At 43.3% G+C, this 16,429-nt stretch overlaps 1 protein-coding gene across 1 annotated transcript in view; it reads right to left on the reverse strand.

Moving 5' to 3' along the window:
• Nucleotides 1-5,277: 5,277 nt before the first annotated feature.
• PFDN1 (prefoldin subunit 1) overlaps nt 5,278-16,429 on the reverse strand; it is a gene marked incomplete at its 3' end in the record, with an annotated part of 15,359 nt that continues 4,207 nt past the window's right edge. The window contains exon 3 of the mRNA XM_010154746.1: nt 5,278-5,362. Within this exon, the coding sequence (XP_010153048.1) occupies nt 5,278-5,362 (85 nt within the window). The remainder of the gene's footprint in view (nt 5,363-16,429) is intronic.

The following is a 16,429-nucleotide window of genomic DNA, read 5'->3' on the forward strand; positions in this document are numbered from 1 at the left end:
TAATAAATAAAACATATGATACAATGTGCTAGTATTGCTCACCACCCACTGAACAATGCACAACCAGGTCCCGAGAAGAAAAAAGTCAGAGCCAGAAAGCCAGAGCCCAAGAGCGCTTGCAGCAGATTCCGAGCGAACCCTACCAGCGAGAGCACGACCGGCAAAACTAAACCAACTCACCAACTCCTTCACGAACGAGCCAGCACAGGAGTTAGCAAAGCAGCTAACACAGGAGTTGGGGAGAGTGTTAGAAAGTGAAGAGAGTCAGAAAGTGAGAAACTGTAAAAGCTTAATGGCCCCTGAGCCCACTCGCCGCTTATGTACTGAGCATGACGTACTATGGAATGAAATACTCCTCTGGTCAGGTTGGGTCCGAGCTGTATGTCCCCCACACTGCCTGTAGTGAGAAAGTTGGGAACGCAGCTGCAGTATCAGAAGCTGAGAAAGACCTTGAATTTGGTGGAAGCACTCCCCAGCACCAGCTAAAAAGACACCTTATCAGTACTTTCCTCAGGGTAAATCCAGAAACCTGGCTTCATACCAGCCACTGTGAAGAAAGTTAACTCTTTCCTGACTAAACCCAGCACACAATTACTACCTGCTGATGGCTGCTTAGTGGTCTGCAAAGCGCACCACAAATCCAGAGTTGTTTTCACATCGTTAAAGCCACACTTCGAATTGACCTCCATGCTGAGGGTTTCAGCGTAAAAAATGAAGGGCTGTCCAGATATCTGCTGCAGGAGCATGTCAGAGGCGCATGGCCATGCTGAGCGGGTCTACCTGAGCCGTACCTGCTCAGAGAACATGAGGTCCCAGGCTCTGTTATTTCTCCCCAGCCACACCTCACCTGCTTAAATCTTTGTTCCCACAGGGTACAAAACCACTGTTATGGCAACCATCAGAGATGTCCCGGTTGACTCATCGAGAAGGGGGGCATCCCCATTATGTCTCAGGGCTGCAGCAAAGCCATTTTAAAGTCCCTGGAGAAAGAAGATTAGGGCAATAGAGGGCACAGCATGAGTAAGTTTGCATCCAGGCAGCACCAGGGAAGAAGTCTATAGTTATCTCTGACATCTGGTCACCATAAAAAGTGACTGCATTGCAATGCCCTAACTTTACCAGGAAGGAAGCCTGCAATGATATCTAAGCCATCTTTAAACATGGAGCACAGCAGTTTCCAAGAACACTGTTAATTTCTCCACCATGAACGAGAGCAAAGAAGTTTTCTGTGAGGGACTGGGCAGTTAGACATGTCAATTCAGGGATCCCATGAAGAATTTCTAATTAGAAGTCAAGCACTTAGGTGCAGCTTTCCTGATGGCATTTTCTACTCCAGGCAGGCAGAGAATAAAACAACAAACCCTTTATCTCTGCAGCAGTAAGCCTGCAGTATCCCATACATGTGTGAAAGAACTGCCTGGGAAACAAGCACACAACAACATTGTGGTCAGAGTTTAAAACCAAAATCCAATGCAACCAGAAAGCTGCAGGTTGCTTTTGCTCTTTTCACAAAGGAGCTAAATTCAGTGGCACACAGTAGACAGAGCTGCCCTGCAAAGCCTCCCTCTTATTTGTTATTTTTAGCAATTTAGTCTGACGACGCCTGACAACTAAACATGCTGAATATAGCAGGAGAGAAGGGGACTATCAGATACTATCAGAGAAAACACACAGTGACAATCGCTTTCTCCACCCCTAAAGAAGAATCAATTTTCCGTGCCTTTATAACATCATCAAGTTTGTTCTTTTTAAAATGCCACATTTGAAAACAGAATCCATCTAGCCCTACAGTGGAAACAGATAACATTTCCTGAAACAAAGCATTGTTCCACCCCTCACATATCATGTTTCCTTAAAAACAAGGGAAGAAAAACATTACTTGTTTTTTCTCCTAATACTGCACAAACACTGCTGAGCTAAAAAGAGCCTGCACTCACCCCTTCAGAATGCTTTCAAAATAGATTTAACACATATGCCTCATACTGGGAAACACAACAAGAATTTGATAGTATCAGGACTGGAAAAATTCAATCGCTACTGCTGAGCGGGAGGCTTCCCATGCCAGCGCGTGCATGAGCCTATGCCATCAATCTCTGCAAGGCTCGGGCAGGTTTCATGAGCCTCGCTGGCACGGCCTTTAAGCAGGCACATGTATTTTGTCAGCAAGCCTGGGCAGTGTATGTGGATCCCAAAGGACTACATCCAAGTTGTGAAGTTAAGGATGCTACACATGTATACATATATATATTCATGTTCATACCTTAGCTTTAATGAGAAGGGTAAAGCCACCTTGCTTTTTCTGCAGAGTAATTGACAGCCTATGCATCTGCCCCCTCGCACACATCCATACCCCTCTGGTGTTTTCAAAACACGGTTCCTCTCACTAAGTACATCCAATGCACTCACCAGCCAAGCCTTACTTTCACAGCCCTATACAAAGACAGGTGTGGTTCTCCTGGCTGCTTTGCCATGCAGTGAGCAGCAGGGAGAACCAAACTAGCAGTACCACATTGATTTTGTGATGCTGCCTTGAAAAGGGCAATGCACTGCTTTGGCAGTAAAAGAACCCAGGAGAGGGGAGTGATGGAAAGGGAATAACTGCAATCATGCACTGCAGTGGAGACTCTCAGAGGAGGGAGAAAAGAAGCTTTTGGATCAGATACGAAACCTCTCACTGTTTTCAAAGTTCTTGCCGATAGCTGTGATTGTCAGGAAACCCAGCTCATTTCTCCAAAGCAGGTTAAAGCCCACATTTTCACAAATAATCAGCACTCAATATCTTTCCTTGCTATGCAGCTGGATGGATTTACAGAAGAGCTCAGCAGCAAACCCAGCCCTCTGTGCTGTGCTACTCTGAAAACAGAACCAAGCTAGCTGTGACAGTATTTCTCAAATTCAAGCTTATATCAAAAATACATATTTCACAATACCTTGGCAGTAGCATCATAATAGCAAAGCATAACTGCCTCAAGGTCACACTGCATGAGTGACCAGATCAGCCACACCATATGGATACCGAAGGATTACTCTGGCCAGCTTGATTCAACTATGCAAAGTGAGAAATGTAAGTAATAATGTATCTAACAATATGAAATATAAACCTAAGCTTTAAAATCCTTTAAGAAGTTTTAATAAGGGATAGAGGGAAGTTTTAACCTATCTTGGTTTGATATTTATTTTACAGTGATACAGTGGAAGTACAAGGTCACAAAGTTTCACATTCTTTCCTACTTCTGTCACAACTTGTTTTCAGGGCAGCAAAATCCCCTACTCCTGTGATAAGTACTCTCTGACACGGACTCAGGTATTTCCCTTGAAACCTCAGTTTCCAGCAGTTGTCAGTATAAGAGCTTGTCTTCTTCCAAGGAGAATCCCAAGCCTAAGGAAAATCCTTTTTGCAAACCTGCCAGCCAGCTGAAAGCAAAGTAGTTAAAAGACAGACCTGAATGTTCACATAAAACACACTGTTGAAAGTTTTGCCAACCTGGACCCTACTATCCATGGTTAAAAAGAAAAAACAACCACCCTTCCACTCTCACCACCTTTTGAGACAGTCACTACTGCTGGGAACTTCAATTCAGTGGCCATAACCAGAAATTCAAACAACCGGGAGCTACAAAGCAGAAAAACACATTCGCAAAGAAGCCAGCTCTGAGGCTTTTTCTAAGAATGGCAAAGGTTACAATTTGGGTGGAATTCCATCCATTCTGTTGAACTCAGCAATCAAAGTTCAGGAGGTAAGATCATACCCCACCAGGAACAGGAAGAAACTGAGCTGCACAGCTGAACAGCAAAGGAGCCAAAAAACTGACCACAGCCCAGACCCTGGCAATAAGGGACGTGATGGCCAGTTTGTAAACAGCGGCCGTCAACCACACTCCAGCTGCTTCCAAATCTAGACATGCTGCTATGAAGTTCTCCAGCCCCAGTCATAGGGCTGTCTTTGCACAAAGCCATTGGTACCTGGGATGGCTCCAGAGCAGCCAGGGTACAATCACTTTTATCACATAACCATCAAAATGACTGTGCGTTGCCTGCATTAACACCACCTTAAATAAACAGCCTATCCATGGAGCGCAGGAAAAGTTCTCATGGCCAGAAACACAAAACCCCTTAGTAACTGGCAACAAAACATACAGTTATGTGCCTGCCCTACAGCTCCCCAGGCAAGCTGAGTTTTATGAAGGAATTTAAAAAAAAAAAAAAAAAAAAACACACACACACCACAAAAAAACCCACAAACTCAACTTCTGTTTCAGTGTGAGCAGAAAACAGACAGAACTGCACAGGTTTGAGCACTGATTTCCTATTCCTGCTTGTCCCACTTAGCTGTTCTCCACACTCACTTTCTCCAAAACACGAACAGACAGGATAAGCAGCTTGACACATCTCAGTTTTCTCTATCATTCCCAAAAAAACAAGGAACAGGGTATTGTATTAATTATATTTTAGGGACATTAGGAAAAAAATACACTATCAGTCATGGAAAAGTATGTTTTGAACATTTTCTCTGAAGGACTGTAAGCTGTACACATAGCCACTAGAAGATAGTCAAGATTCAGTAGATAACTTGTTTGAACACTAGAACTTGTGCAAACACTACTTTGTATTTCCCAGATATTCTTCTCTGCCATGAATACTCCAGCCAGATAAACATAAGAACACGGAAGTGCTCTGACCACATCATCAGAACAAAGCCCCATCTCCCCCTAAACACAGTCTTCAACAGCAGCCACAAGTAGATGCCTAGGGCAAAGCATAAGGACAGGACAGGCCTATACAGTACTTCCTCCTCATACTTTCCCAGCCTCTGGACATTTTTAGCTCAGGGACTTCCTGAGCAGGAAGACATTTCTACATATTTGGTAATTCTCACTGGATCTCTTCCATGAATTTGTACAATTGTCCTGAGCCACTGCAAACTTTTAATATCCACAGCCCTGGCAAAGTTTCACATCACCTATCTGCTGCAAATAACCACACAAATATGCTTTTGCTACTTTTAAACCTTGGTCCTACTAATCTCATTTGAATCCCTCGGCCCCAGTTTCCACACCAGGACAGAGAGCGAACAATCAACCCCTATGGGGGTTGTAGATCTAGCAAAGAGAGCAAGTGACAGGAAATACTTGTGGGTTACTTGTAACAGGCACAGTGTTTCAACTAGTTACAATCCTTCAAAATGAAAATAACCGCTAAAACCCAGGGATGTAGCAAACAGCATCTTGCTTACCTTCAACGTTCTACTTTTATCATCATTACCCGTCAAAAACTTACCTCTAATTCCTTAATTTTCTCTTCGGCTATTCTCTGTTTTTCTAAGAGCTGATTATGAATCACTCCTTTAGACTGAAGAATAAACCTACAAGTGAAAAAGAAGAGACAGACAACTGTTGGATATTTTACATCTGTTGTACGCCTAGCTGCACACCAAGTTGAACTACAGTGACCTCTGCAAAGTATTCATCCTCAACTTGTGTGTTCTGGACAGAGGGAGAAGAAACGGCTACCACAGCTCACACAAACCACCGGGCTGGCCTCGAAGGCTTGCTCACTAATCTCACCCATGATTTGAGAGAGAGAAAATGGATGCACACAGATCTCCCTCTATCACTCCGTGTCCTTGAATGATTTGAAAGCAGCTAGCAAGGGAAGTCTGTCATCACATTCCCTTCAAGCGGATCAATCAGTTGATGTCATACAGTCAAGGAAGTCTCTTTCATCAGGTAAACACTATTCATTACCATTTTAGTGCTCACAAGCTAAACAAACCTGCACAATGAAAACAAGCTTTCTACAAAGAAAAGCTGTGAGAGTTGGGGGTGTTCAGCCTGGAGAAGAGAAGGCTCTGAGGAGACCTTACTGAGGCATTTCACTGCTTAAAGGGGGCTTATCAAAAAGACAGAGAGAGACTCCTTACCAGGGCCTGTAGTGACAAGACAAGGGTTTTACACTGCAAGAGGGCAGGGTCAGAATGGACACAGGGAAGAAATGTTTTATGATGAGCATGGTGACGCACTGGAACAGGCTGCTCAGAGAAGTTGTGGATGCTCTTGGAAGTGTTCAAAGTAGGTTACATGAAGCTTTGAGCAACCTGATGCCGCAAAGATGTCCCTGCCCATGGCGGGGGGTTGGACTAGATGGTTTGTGAAGGTCCCTTCCAACCCAAACCCTTCTGTGATTTGATGATCCACAGCTGGGTACTTCCACCAGAAATACAGCCACGGTACACCTGCTTTTACTTGGGCTTTCACAGCTCCCACTGCCTGGGGCTTGGCTTTAACACACACCCTCATTGACCTCTGAATTCGCACGCCTTCTACATTCAGGTTTTTCTGTGAGGTGGGAAGTGATATTTTTTACCTGAAATTGCAGTCCCTGGTTTTTACTTGTGCTTTTTTTTAATTGCCAAAAGGATTTGAAAGATGCATCCGTAACATCTCAGTCACAGCTATGTTGCTCGCCAGCACGCAGCAAAGCCACCTGACTTGCTCAGAAGAGCCTCTGAAGGAGCACCAGCACGTGGCACTGGCGCCCCACAAAGAGGTAAAGGACAACTAAGTTCAAATGAATTTTAGGAACCCTCCATGGTTGTTTTTCATCCTTCCAGACATAAAGAATGTACAAGCCACAGATTTGCCTCTTCCCTACTTAGAAAGTCCCCCAAGGGATTTAGAAGGAGCCTCTATGGGTCATACCAATGAGGTCAAGGTCTCACTCCAGCACCAACTAAGGTCAATGTCTTCATGCCAGGTGACAAGAGCTCATGCTTGAACAGTTAAAATGAGCCACTTTAGACAGGGCAGAATCAAAGTGCATTCATTCCCTGTCTGCTACAGAAAAATCTGAAATCAGCTTGTAGTGCCATCCCCCATGACAAATGCCATTATTAATGTGTTTGCTCAGGGCCCGGTAAACACAAAAGCGGATCTGCTGCTTGGCTTAAACCCCAGCATACTCTGTATCAGCAACACAGCCAAAAGGAAAACTACCTGCCACATGCATTCCCGAAATGCACGGGAGCAGAACTGCAGTTAATTTTAACAGGCTTCCAATTAAAACTCTGCTATTAACAGCACTTAGCAATTGCTTCCTCCTCCTCCTCCCTTGTTCTGCTTCACCTCTTTTCTATAGGAACTTCCACTGTATCTTTCACATTGCAATTTTCTCAAATCTCTCCTCATTTCTTCACAGTCTCAACTCATGCTTGTTACCGGTGTCACCTTTGCTCTGTAGCCGCTCCTGTTCTTTACAGCACAGCCCACTATGTCAGCTCTATCCTCTCCTTTCGATTTCATGCCCACTCAATCCACTTTCACACAGTGGTAAAGTTTCCAGGTCCAGCACACACCAACCTGCTGAAATAAAGTGTGTGTTTTGCTCAGTCTTGTGAAAAATCAATTCTATGACTACCCTTCCAGGAAATATAAGTGATTTACATTGCTCTTAGATGCAGAGCCTGGATCCAGCCAAGCGGAGCCACTTTTCAGAACCACCAGCTATTATGTCATTCTGACACTCTTACCTGAGCCTGCAATGCCAGAAGAAACAAGCCTTAGCTTTCACACACATCCCCCATAGATTTTGGGGTGAAGACTAAACGTTTGCCTTGCTTCTGCAGTAGATACTATTAGTGAAAAACCAAAGCTGCTCTATGCCCTCAGTAAACAAAGCCATCAGTCCTTTCCCACATCACAGCTTCCCTGAGCCTGTGTGCGTGTGAACATTTCCTTAACTGCCCCCACTAAAAGGGGAAAGAAAGAACAACAGAATACCTTCTCATTTGCTTCCCCAAATTATATAGCAAGATTGATCACTTTGGTTTCACTGATGCCCCTGGTCTAAGAAACAAAGTCAAATACAAACACAGCTTGATGATTTTCCCCATGCTGCAGCTGGGCTACAGGCACTGAGTGATCCCGCCTGGCTGAGAACCGCTACAGGCACGAAAACCTTTGAACAAACAAGCGTCTGACTTCACTTCTATTCTGCAAATGTCAACAGCAGTCATCAGGGAAAATATCCTCCCTCCCACCCTCCTGCAATGCTCTGGCAGACATGCGACAGCCAATTAAAATTGGATCGCCAAAGTTAGCTAGCACTGATGACACTTATGCAGGCAGCTGGGCACAAATACAACCACCCCAATTTTATTTGCCATAAAATAGTGGGCTGGAACCTATGTCCATTCACACACTTGCTCAGGAGTAGATTGAAGGTCCTTGACCTGACCAGCAGCATCCTTCAGAAAGTCTTCACCACTATCAGCTTCAAGCATCCATTGTAATTCCCTGCCACGAGATCTTGGAGCCCTCAGCCCAAAATGCACAGGTGCTGCCGTGTAAGCTTGCAAAGACCAGTTCTTTGAAAGCTGAAGCTATAAATCCACATCCACAGTTAACTATTTAAATCTGTGGCATCACTTTCCAACATAAGGACTCAAAAAAACTCATGACTTTCAGCTTCTAGCTTGGGATACACACATCATGGAGATCTTGGCCAAAGTTTTTACCTAAGGAAATAATGTGGTTTATGGCAGTACCTGGAAAATGCAGAAGCCTGTTCTGCTCATTAAGTAAGAGGTGCTGCAGGGCACTTGTAATAAACTGGAGTTTAAATTTAATCTGGATTTCATTCTTCCAATTACCTTAAGTAAAACACCAACTTGATGATTTTTTTTAATCCCCTCCACAAGCTGAAGAAATAGGGCAGCATTGTTCTGCTGCCTGGTTTCAGTTAAATGCTTATTTTGTTTATGAATTTTTAAGCTCACTGAAGAGCCATGTGAGGTTCTGAGGACCCAGTCCTTCACCGAGTAAGTTTGTGACCAAGTCTTTCAAACACATGAACATCATCCACTGACTGGAGGCACATCACCAGCTGCGAAAGGCCCCACATTAGAGCCACCACACCATGGAGCTGAGGAGCCACTTTCTGCTCTGTAACACTAATCATGGCAGGTGACATGACTAACACCAACCCCTTGGCAGAGATCAGCACTGAGGAGCTACCTCCACAGGTTGCTTTGCTGGAGCCCACCATAGGAGGCTCAAAGACTTTGTATGTTGAACTGGGATGGCTTTTAAGTATCGGTAGTCCACAGAAGACAAGCAGCAAGCCAAACCCTCTCCCAGATAAATTCTAGTTCACTCGTGTCCCACCTTCTCTCAGTAAAGCCTCATGGCACACGCTAATAGATCTGTCAAACACGACACCTACACTATCAAACATGAAACAAGGATTCAGAAAAATGTTCAGCACCATAGTGGCAATTACAAAGCTTAGTAACAATCACCTCTTCATACAGGAATTCTTTCACTGTTGTTAAGTAATACCAGAAACATCTGGGTCAGAAGGGACAAGTTCACCCCATCTCAGCTGGCCACCCGTTTAAAGGGAATGGCTAGTAAAAACAGAGCAGGATTTGCCCTAGATAAAGGTAAAAACTGAAAACAAACCAAAGACAATTAGAAAAGGAAAGCTAGAGAGGAGTAGGGTCCTCAAGGACAGCAATGTTCAGCCAAGCCTGGGCTGCCAACAAGAGCAGCACTATTATGAGTACAGTGTTCGCAAATTGGGTGCACCTACATGCTCCGGTCTCCCGGTGGCTGCTAGTTCTCAAGTGCAATACAAGGAACAAAAATAGAGTACAAGGGAACTGAAAGAGAAACCTCATTCTAAATATTCCCACTTGTTTCTATTTTCCTCTCTCTGCTAGGTCTGCATCAGGATTTTTGTTTCCCTAAGTCAGAGAAAGTACTTTCTCTGAGACTCATTGCTTGTTTCCTTCCGAAGGGATCTCTTACTCCTTCCCAATTATAAACTTCTAGAGATGGTACCCGTTTGTTCAGTGTTTATATAGCACTCCCTTATGCCCTGGTCAAAACTGTCTTCAGGCTGTAGTCAGGCTGGTCAGCAATGCTGTTGACTTCAGCAACTGTCTGTCCCTTTGTGTCACACGTACACACCCACAGTGTGAGGCTTGTGTAGTGTAAGTCATTCCATAACTCAGCCTGTTTGCACCAAAGTGTACTGTTTACTTGACTTTCAGTATCTAATATTATGTCTTAAAGATTCATCTCTTAATGAATGAGGTTATGGAGATGTTTGTTCAGCACAAGCCACTCTTCATTATGACATACAAGTCATTAAAGTTATTAAAGGTGGAGTACCACTGATGCTCATAGTTAGGGTTCTTAGTGGAAAACCTTATTTTCATTTATTTGCAACTGCAACCGACTTCAACCTTCACATCTAAAGCTTTCGGTGGCAGGCATCTGTCCCAGAGGCACTCTCTCCTCTTCCTGTTCTGCTGATGGAACACGGTTCGGGTGTTCCTCTTCCATGGCTTGCCGGTGCAAGAGGCTGTTCATGTTGTAAAACCAGGAGGGAAGGAGCCACACAGCAGGCCACGGGTATCTCTCCTGCCAGCAACTCTTCCCACTTTGGTCCACACAGATGGACTGCAAAAACCTGCACATAGGACCCAGGGAAGCCTTGGCTTTTCCCCTGTCCAGCACAAATATAGATCACTCTGCCTCATTTCAGAGAGACAATTTCACAGGTAGGAACACTCCACTGCTATTTTGCCAGAACGATGATGAATGACAAATCTAAAAGTCCAACCAGCCTGGCTCCCAGCCCACACAAAGGGTCACCATTCCCACTGCATTTGGAAAAACGCACTACAAAAACTTAAGATACTGAAAAGAAAACTAACAACTTTGTACAAAGCTATAACATTACTTTAACATGCTTATTGTATTCATAATACAGGGTAGTCATTTACACAGAATATCCTGCTCCCTGAAGCCAAGTGTTTTCATTAGACCACTCCATGAGAAAAGTTGGGCTAAGCCCAGTCATGCCCTTATCTATTTAAAGACGCTTTTTAATTCTGAACTTGCACTGCTGTCCAAGCTTTGAGCATACTCAGCAGGGGATTACTGCATTTTAAGTACTGTTCAAAGCCAATGGAAGAGAGGCTTCCAATGAGCTGATCCCAAGCAATCTAGCTTGATTGAACGGGAGCTGGCTGTGCACGACTGCAAGCACCCAGTACTCCCACTCTCCTAGGGTCTGCTTATGCTTCTGTAAATGATCCTCTATGCAGCTCAGGCACTGCTTATACCCCAGCAAATTCCACTTTTAGTCATCCTAGATGAACTATCCAGATCCAAACAAGACAAGGAAGCAATATTACCAAAAAGAAAAAAAAAAAAAAGGAAAATCATGACTAATTATAGTTTGTGCTGCCACCCCCTTCATGTCTAAGGGTTTCACATTTTTCAGTCTGATTTTGAATTTCCTATTCAACAGATCATATTCTTTATCTAGAGCTTGTTGAGAAACAGATGGAGTGGGAACAGATGAGTTGAAGGTTTTCCTATGCTTGCTTTTATTTTAGTGGTCAGTCGTCTCATTGGGTCACTCTCAATATAGCTAAACCTAACTATTCCCCCCTTCCCCCAGCCAAAGCAGCACATACAAATACAAATCAAATACAAAAATCAAATCCTGCAGCTTATATTGGGAGGATTATATATGAATACATTCCAGCAGCAGCAGTTTATAGTTCACATGTCGTTTTACTACAGCACTCTGAGACGTGGATATGCAACAGGAGCTGTCTGGGTGGGAGACATGGGTTGAAGCATGCTGGCAGCACCTCTGGTGGGCGGCAGAACCTGTGCCAACTCAGCCTGACAGCACTGGAACCTGCACAGAGACCAGGATTAGCGGCACTGGAAGCAGTCCAAACTGAGTCTTATGTAGGCCACAACAAGGGTAACTTTTACCCAGATGAACATTTGTAAGCCATAAACCTATTTACTTTAAGGAGCTAAAGGAAGAGAACAAAAAGTGCCACACTGTTTGCTTCCTCAAACCTCTCCACAGACTGGCCCAACACATCCATCTCATCCTGCTGAGGGGCAAGGGGGTTTGTTCTGTGCTTCAGGCCATGTTTACATTGAGTTTTCACATTTTTTTTGATCTGTCAATAGCTACAGCAGATTGTGTTACCTCAAGCCAAGATAGTAACACAGTCTGCAAACAGCAGTTTCTGCATTGCCAGACACTTACTAGACGGTAGATTTATACCATTGTTCATGCTCGTTTCTTTATAAAAAGCAAGCAGGAATATACTTCTGTGTATTAAATATAGCACAACTCAAAATAAAACCATACTGTGGTCCGTTTTTAAAAAAACATCATCAATTCTTTTTGAAGGCTCAGTCGACATAAATGGAATTAAGAAAAAGAAGGCAAGCAAATGCCTCCTCTCTATTATACAGGAACGAATAACATCTGAGATGCAAACATGTGGGGAAAACAGTGCAAACATGACTGCAGTTTATGGAGGTGAAATCTCAGCAGTTTTTCCTCACTATATCCTGGGTTTAGTGGTTGTATCTTTAATGTGATTTATTTTACGTGATTTTTTAGTATATAGCAGTAATGATCTGCAGCTTGTTCAAGCAAAGGAAACTCAAATGACTACAGCATGCCTACTAGGAGATGCACTTCAGGTAGGTTTTTTGCAGCTTAGGCTGTATCATGTTTGAAAGTTGCAAGCAGCAGAAAATAGAAGCAGTTTTTCCAGTAATGTAAAGTCAAGATCCATTTCTCCTGTATTTTTAAGAATTCCCCACAAATTCCTAAGGAAGAACATTCAAAAACAAACCAACAAAGAAAACATCGCCTCCCCCCCCAGTGTTAAATGAACATGCATCTAGGAAAAACCAAACAAGCCAACTTTGGCATGAACACCCTAGTGAACCAATCCTAAAGAAATTGTTATAAAAAAAAAAAAAAGGTTTTTCTGTTGGTAAATGTTGTGTGACTAGGAAGGTAAATGGTGCAGTAGTAAACGGAGTGACATGGAGATACTACAGTACTCTGACAGGCAAACTTCCCAGCAGCAGCCCTTCACTAAGAACCCATTTGGTAAAACTAGCAAAATCAGGACTCATCTCTCTTGAAAAGCAAATCCATCCACAGCTGCAAGGAAAAAACAAAGCTTTGTGCCTTGCCCAGGAAGAAAGTTTGAAATGCTCAGTGAGGAGGAAAGCCCAGCTCTCGAGTTGTTGTGGAATAGCACAGCCTTGGCTTCTGCACATCTCAAATACTGCTACAAAGCATCAAGCAAAGCAGTGCAGCAAACACCACAGAAATGGATGTAAAGATAACCAAGTCAAAAGAACTCAAGCTTAACACTAACACAGAGATATTCCTGGATGCTAGAGTTAAATCTGCTAACACTAAAATGATCACACTGTTTCCTAATCAGTAAGAAGAAACCTTTTAGCAATCAGAATTTGTGGACTGAAAAGGCTAGATGTTGTTCTGGAAAATCATTTCTTCTCAGAAAGCCTGATTTTTTTTTTTTTTTTTTAAACTGGCTGAAATATTCTGTTAATTCAGCAAATAGTTCTGAAGAAAAAAAATAATAATTCAAAACAGCAGTTGTAGCATTCAGCACTTCGGTTCTTGTGTCTCTGTATTAAACTTGTGTAAAATGGAGATCTCATCCTACATGACTGGTCTTCTCATATTTTACTTCCATGTTTTAATGTAGGGGTCATTAAATAAACCCTTTTTTTAGGCTTTGAAAAGGCAGCTAGGTCAGAGGATACAAACGAGAAATCTAGGTCTGAGTATTAAGGCTGTTTCACATAAAATTTATACATTATGTTGACATACACATATCAGACCAGAGACTGACCCTGGGCACCTCTACCTGACAGCTGTGAGCCCTGAGTGCTGGGTACCTTGTTACACCCTGCCGTGGGGAAACACTACTGATGGAGATTTCACCTCCATAAACTGCAGTCATGTTTGCACTGTTTTCCCCACATGTTTGCATCTCAGATGTTATTCATTCCTGCATAATAGAGAGGAGGCATTTGCTTGCCTTTTTTTTTTTCTTAATTCAATTTATGTCAATTGAGCCTTCAAAAAGAATTGATGATGTTTTTTAAAATGTATCCATTGACACCACACCTGGAAAGGCATTCCCAAGCAAGACAGGGATACACCAGAGACTCTCCCAGTACTTCTGTGGTCCACTGATTTAGCTATTCCCCTCTGCCACAGGAAAGTCAAATTCAAGTGCCCGCAGTAAAGGGGAGAAACAGCCCTATTCTGAAGGAATTGCTCTAGCACCCCATATTTCCCCAGGGAGTCAGATTCCAACACTTCCCTTAGGAAATGGGGGGAAAGACACGAAATCCAGTACTTTAAATCTGCTAAATATTAAAATAAATGGAATTTCCTTGCTGTTTCAGAATACCAGAGTGACATTTTAAGTGCTTGGAGAACTTCGGAGAGTCATGTTCCATAACTTTTTTTGCAAAGCCATTTGGCACAGCACGCCACAAAAGCATGAGCAGTTCAAGCTTCCCAAAACATTTAATACTTGTCCAGCATGTCCAAAGAGAACTCTACTACTGAGGCAACACATGGCTGCATTTGCAGGAGACCCCAGACTTCCTCATTCTGGAGGTGCCTTACTAGGGCCCTTGCTCCGCACAAGTCTGACCTCCAAACCGCTGCCCTGCAAGTGCGAAGGCTCTGGCATATATGTGACAGCACGTTGCCACTGGATCACAGCAGATCTGTCTCTCCCAGCAACAACGGCAGTCTGCACAAGTAGCTTGTCTCTGTTCTGACCCTTATCTTCTCAGTTTAGTTTCATCTCCTTTACGTTTACTTAGGTAGCTCCTTCCTCTGTCTAGATAACAGGCAGGAAAAAGGTTAGGGATAAAGAAAAGACACGTGGAACGGATTTGCTGGAATATCATACTCCTAGTCCCAACAGAAAAATGTTCCTAAAGAGTTTAATGTCTCCAGGCAAGGGAGACAAACATCAAGCAAAAGCCTATCATCACCTTCTAAAACAATGCACATGGAGTAAGTGGGAGGACTATACCCAACAGATTTACTTTAAGTAGGGCTAAGTAAAACACCTATTTGTTTAAATCAGCTATTATTTTTATTGTAAGAACCTCTTTGTCTGCTGCTTATACACTTGAGAAATGTTGACTTATCAGACGTGTCCATTCTACACCAGTTCTCTGTCTCAAGCTGATTTTTTAAATAAATATACCTGTTTCCTAAAACTGGGTAGATATACTTCTTGCATGCAAGCCACAGAAATCTTTTCCTCCCTGAAGTTCTGGTATCACATGGAGAAATTATCTAGAGCAGCAGGGCAGGAGACCTATAACTGAACCAAGACATCCAGAAAATTCCAAATGAGCAGCAGGAAAAAGATCAAGAACTAAGTTGGGGAAGGGCAGGGGGCTCATGTTTGAGAAATCAGGTGTCAGGTTGGAAAAGGAGCCTGTGCCCAAGAGAACAAATTCCCTTCCTGATACAGAACAGAATCCAGGAGTCCAGACTCCCACTATCCCACTACTGTCAGCAGTTAACCACAAAGGCTCCTGACCAGCTGTGCTCCTCTTGCAATCCTGATGAACCAGGAAGAGGATGACAACCAACTGCTGCCCCTTACTTCACTGCTCAAGTCGAAGGCACCTGTACAGACTACTACTGCATCACCCCTGCGTGCACCGTTTTGATTTTTGCTTTCTGTGACAGCTCTCTAAAAAGCTCTTGCAAACTTCTATAGGCCCACTCACACATAACACAGCAAAGAACACTGCACAGGCTGCAACAGAATTGAGCAATTCAAAAATCAAGAAAAACCTGAAATAAAAAACGACTGGCTGACGGAAAACCTTATGGCTTATGCACGTGTCACGCCATGTAGCCTTTGATTTCTCACACACCATCTCCCAACTCCTGTCTTGTTCAGCACACAGCATAAATGGTGGTCAAATAGCAAGTAGCTGGACACAAATTTTGTTTTCTTCACAGCTGAGTTCCTGATTGTACTTATTAGACACACCAGACCTATTGTGGAATAAAATCTTCCCTTTTCCAATAGATAGAGGAGCTTGAAGATTATAAACTACGTATTGGCAAGAGGCTGATGGCAACATGCTCATCTCTGGGTTTCACTGAAGTATTGCAGAAACTGTCAGCTCCTCAGCAGCTGGGCTTCAGCACTGAACTCTGCACAAAACCTTACCCAAGGAGAGGGGTGATAGAGAAGCCACTCGGATTTCACAGACCAGCCTATAGTTAGTAACTGAACCATAAAGATTAAGCCTCGCATGTTCTGCAGTTCTTTGCAACTTTCTTGAAGTGTGGGTGGGAAGCACAGTACAGCTACCATATTCTGCAGGGGTCTGTGCTAGCAGAATCGAACACCAAACACACAGAGAAAGTAAAAATGCAGCTACTGCAGCTGTATTGAGTGATGTGGGGTAACAACTGCTGTCTTCAAGGGTTCAGGAGAGAGCTTACAATGGTTTACGATGTCTCATTTTCAAAAAAAACAAGAATCACAGTAAAAGCAGGA

This window comes from Eurypyga helias, unplaced genomic scaffold, assembly GCF_000690775.1.
Source record: "Eurypyga helias isolate BGI_N326 unplaced genomic scaffold, ASM69077v1 scaffold7827, whole genome shotgun sequence".
NCBI lineage: Eukaryota > Metazoa > Chordata > Aves > Eurypygiformes > Eurypygidae > Eurypyga > Eurypyga helias.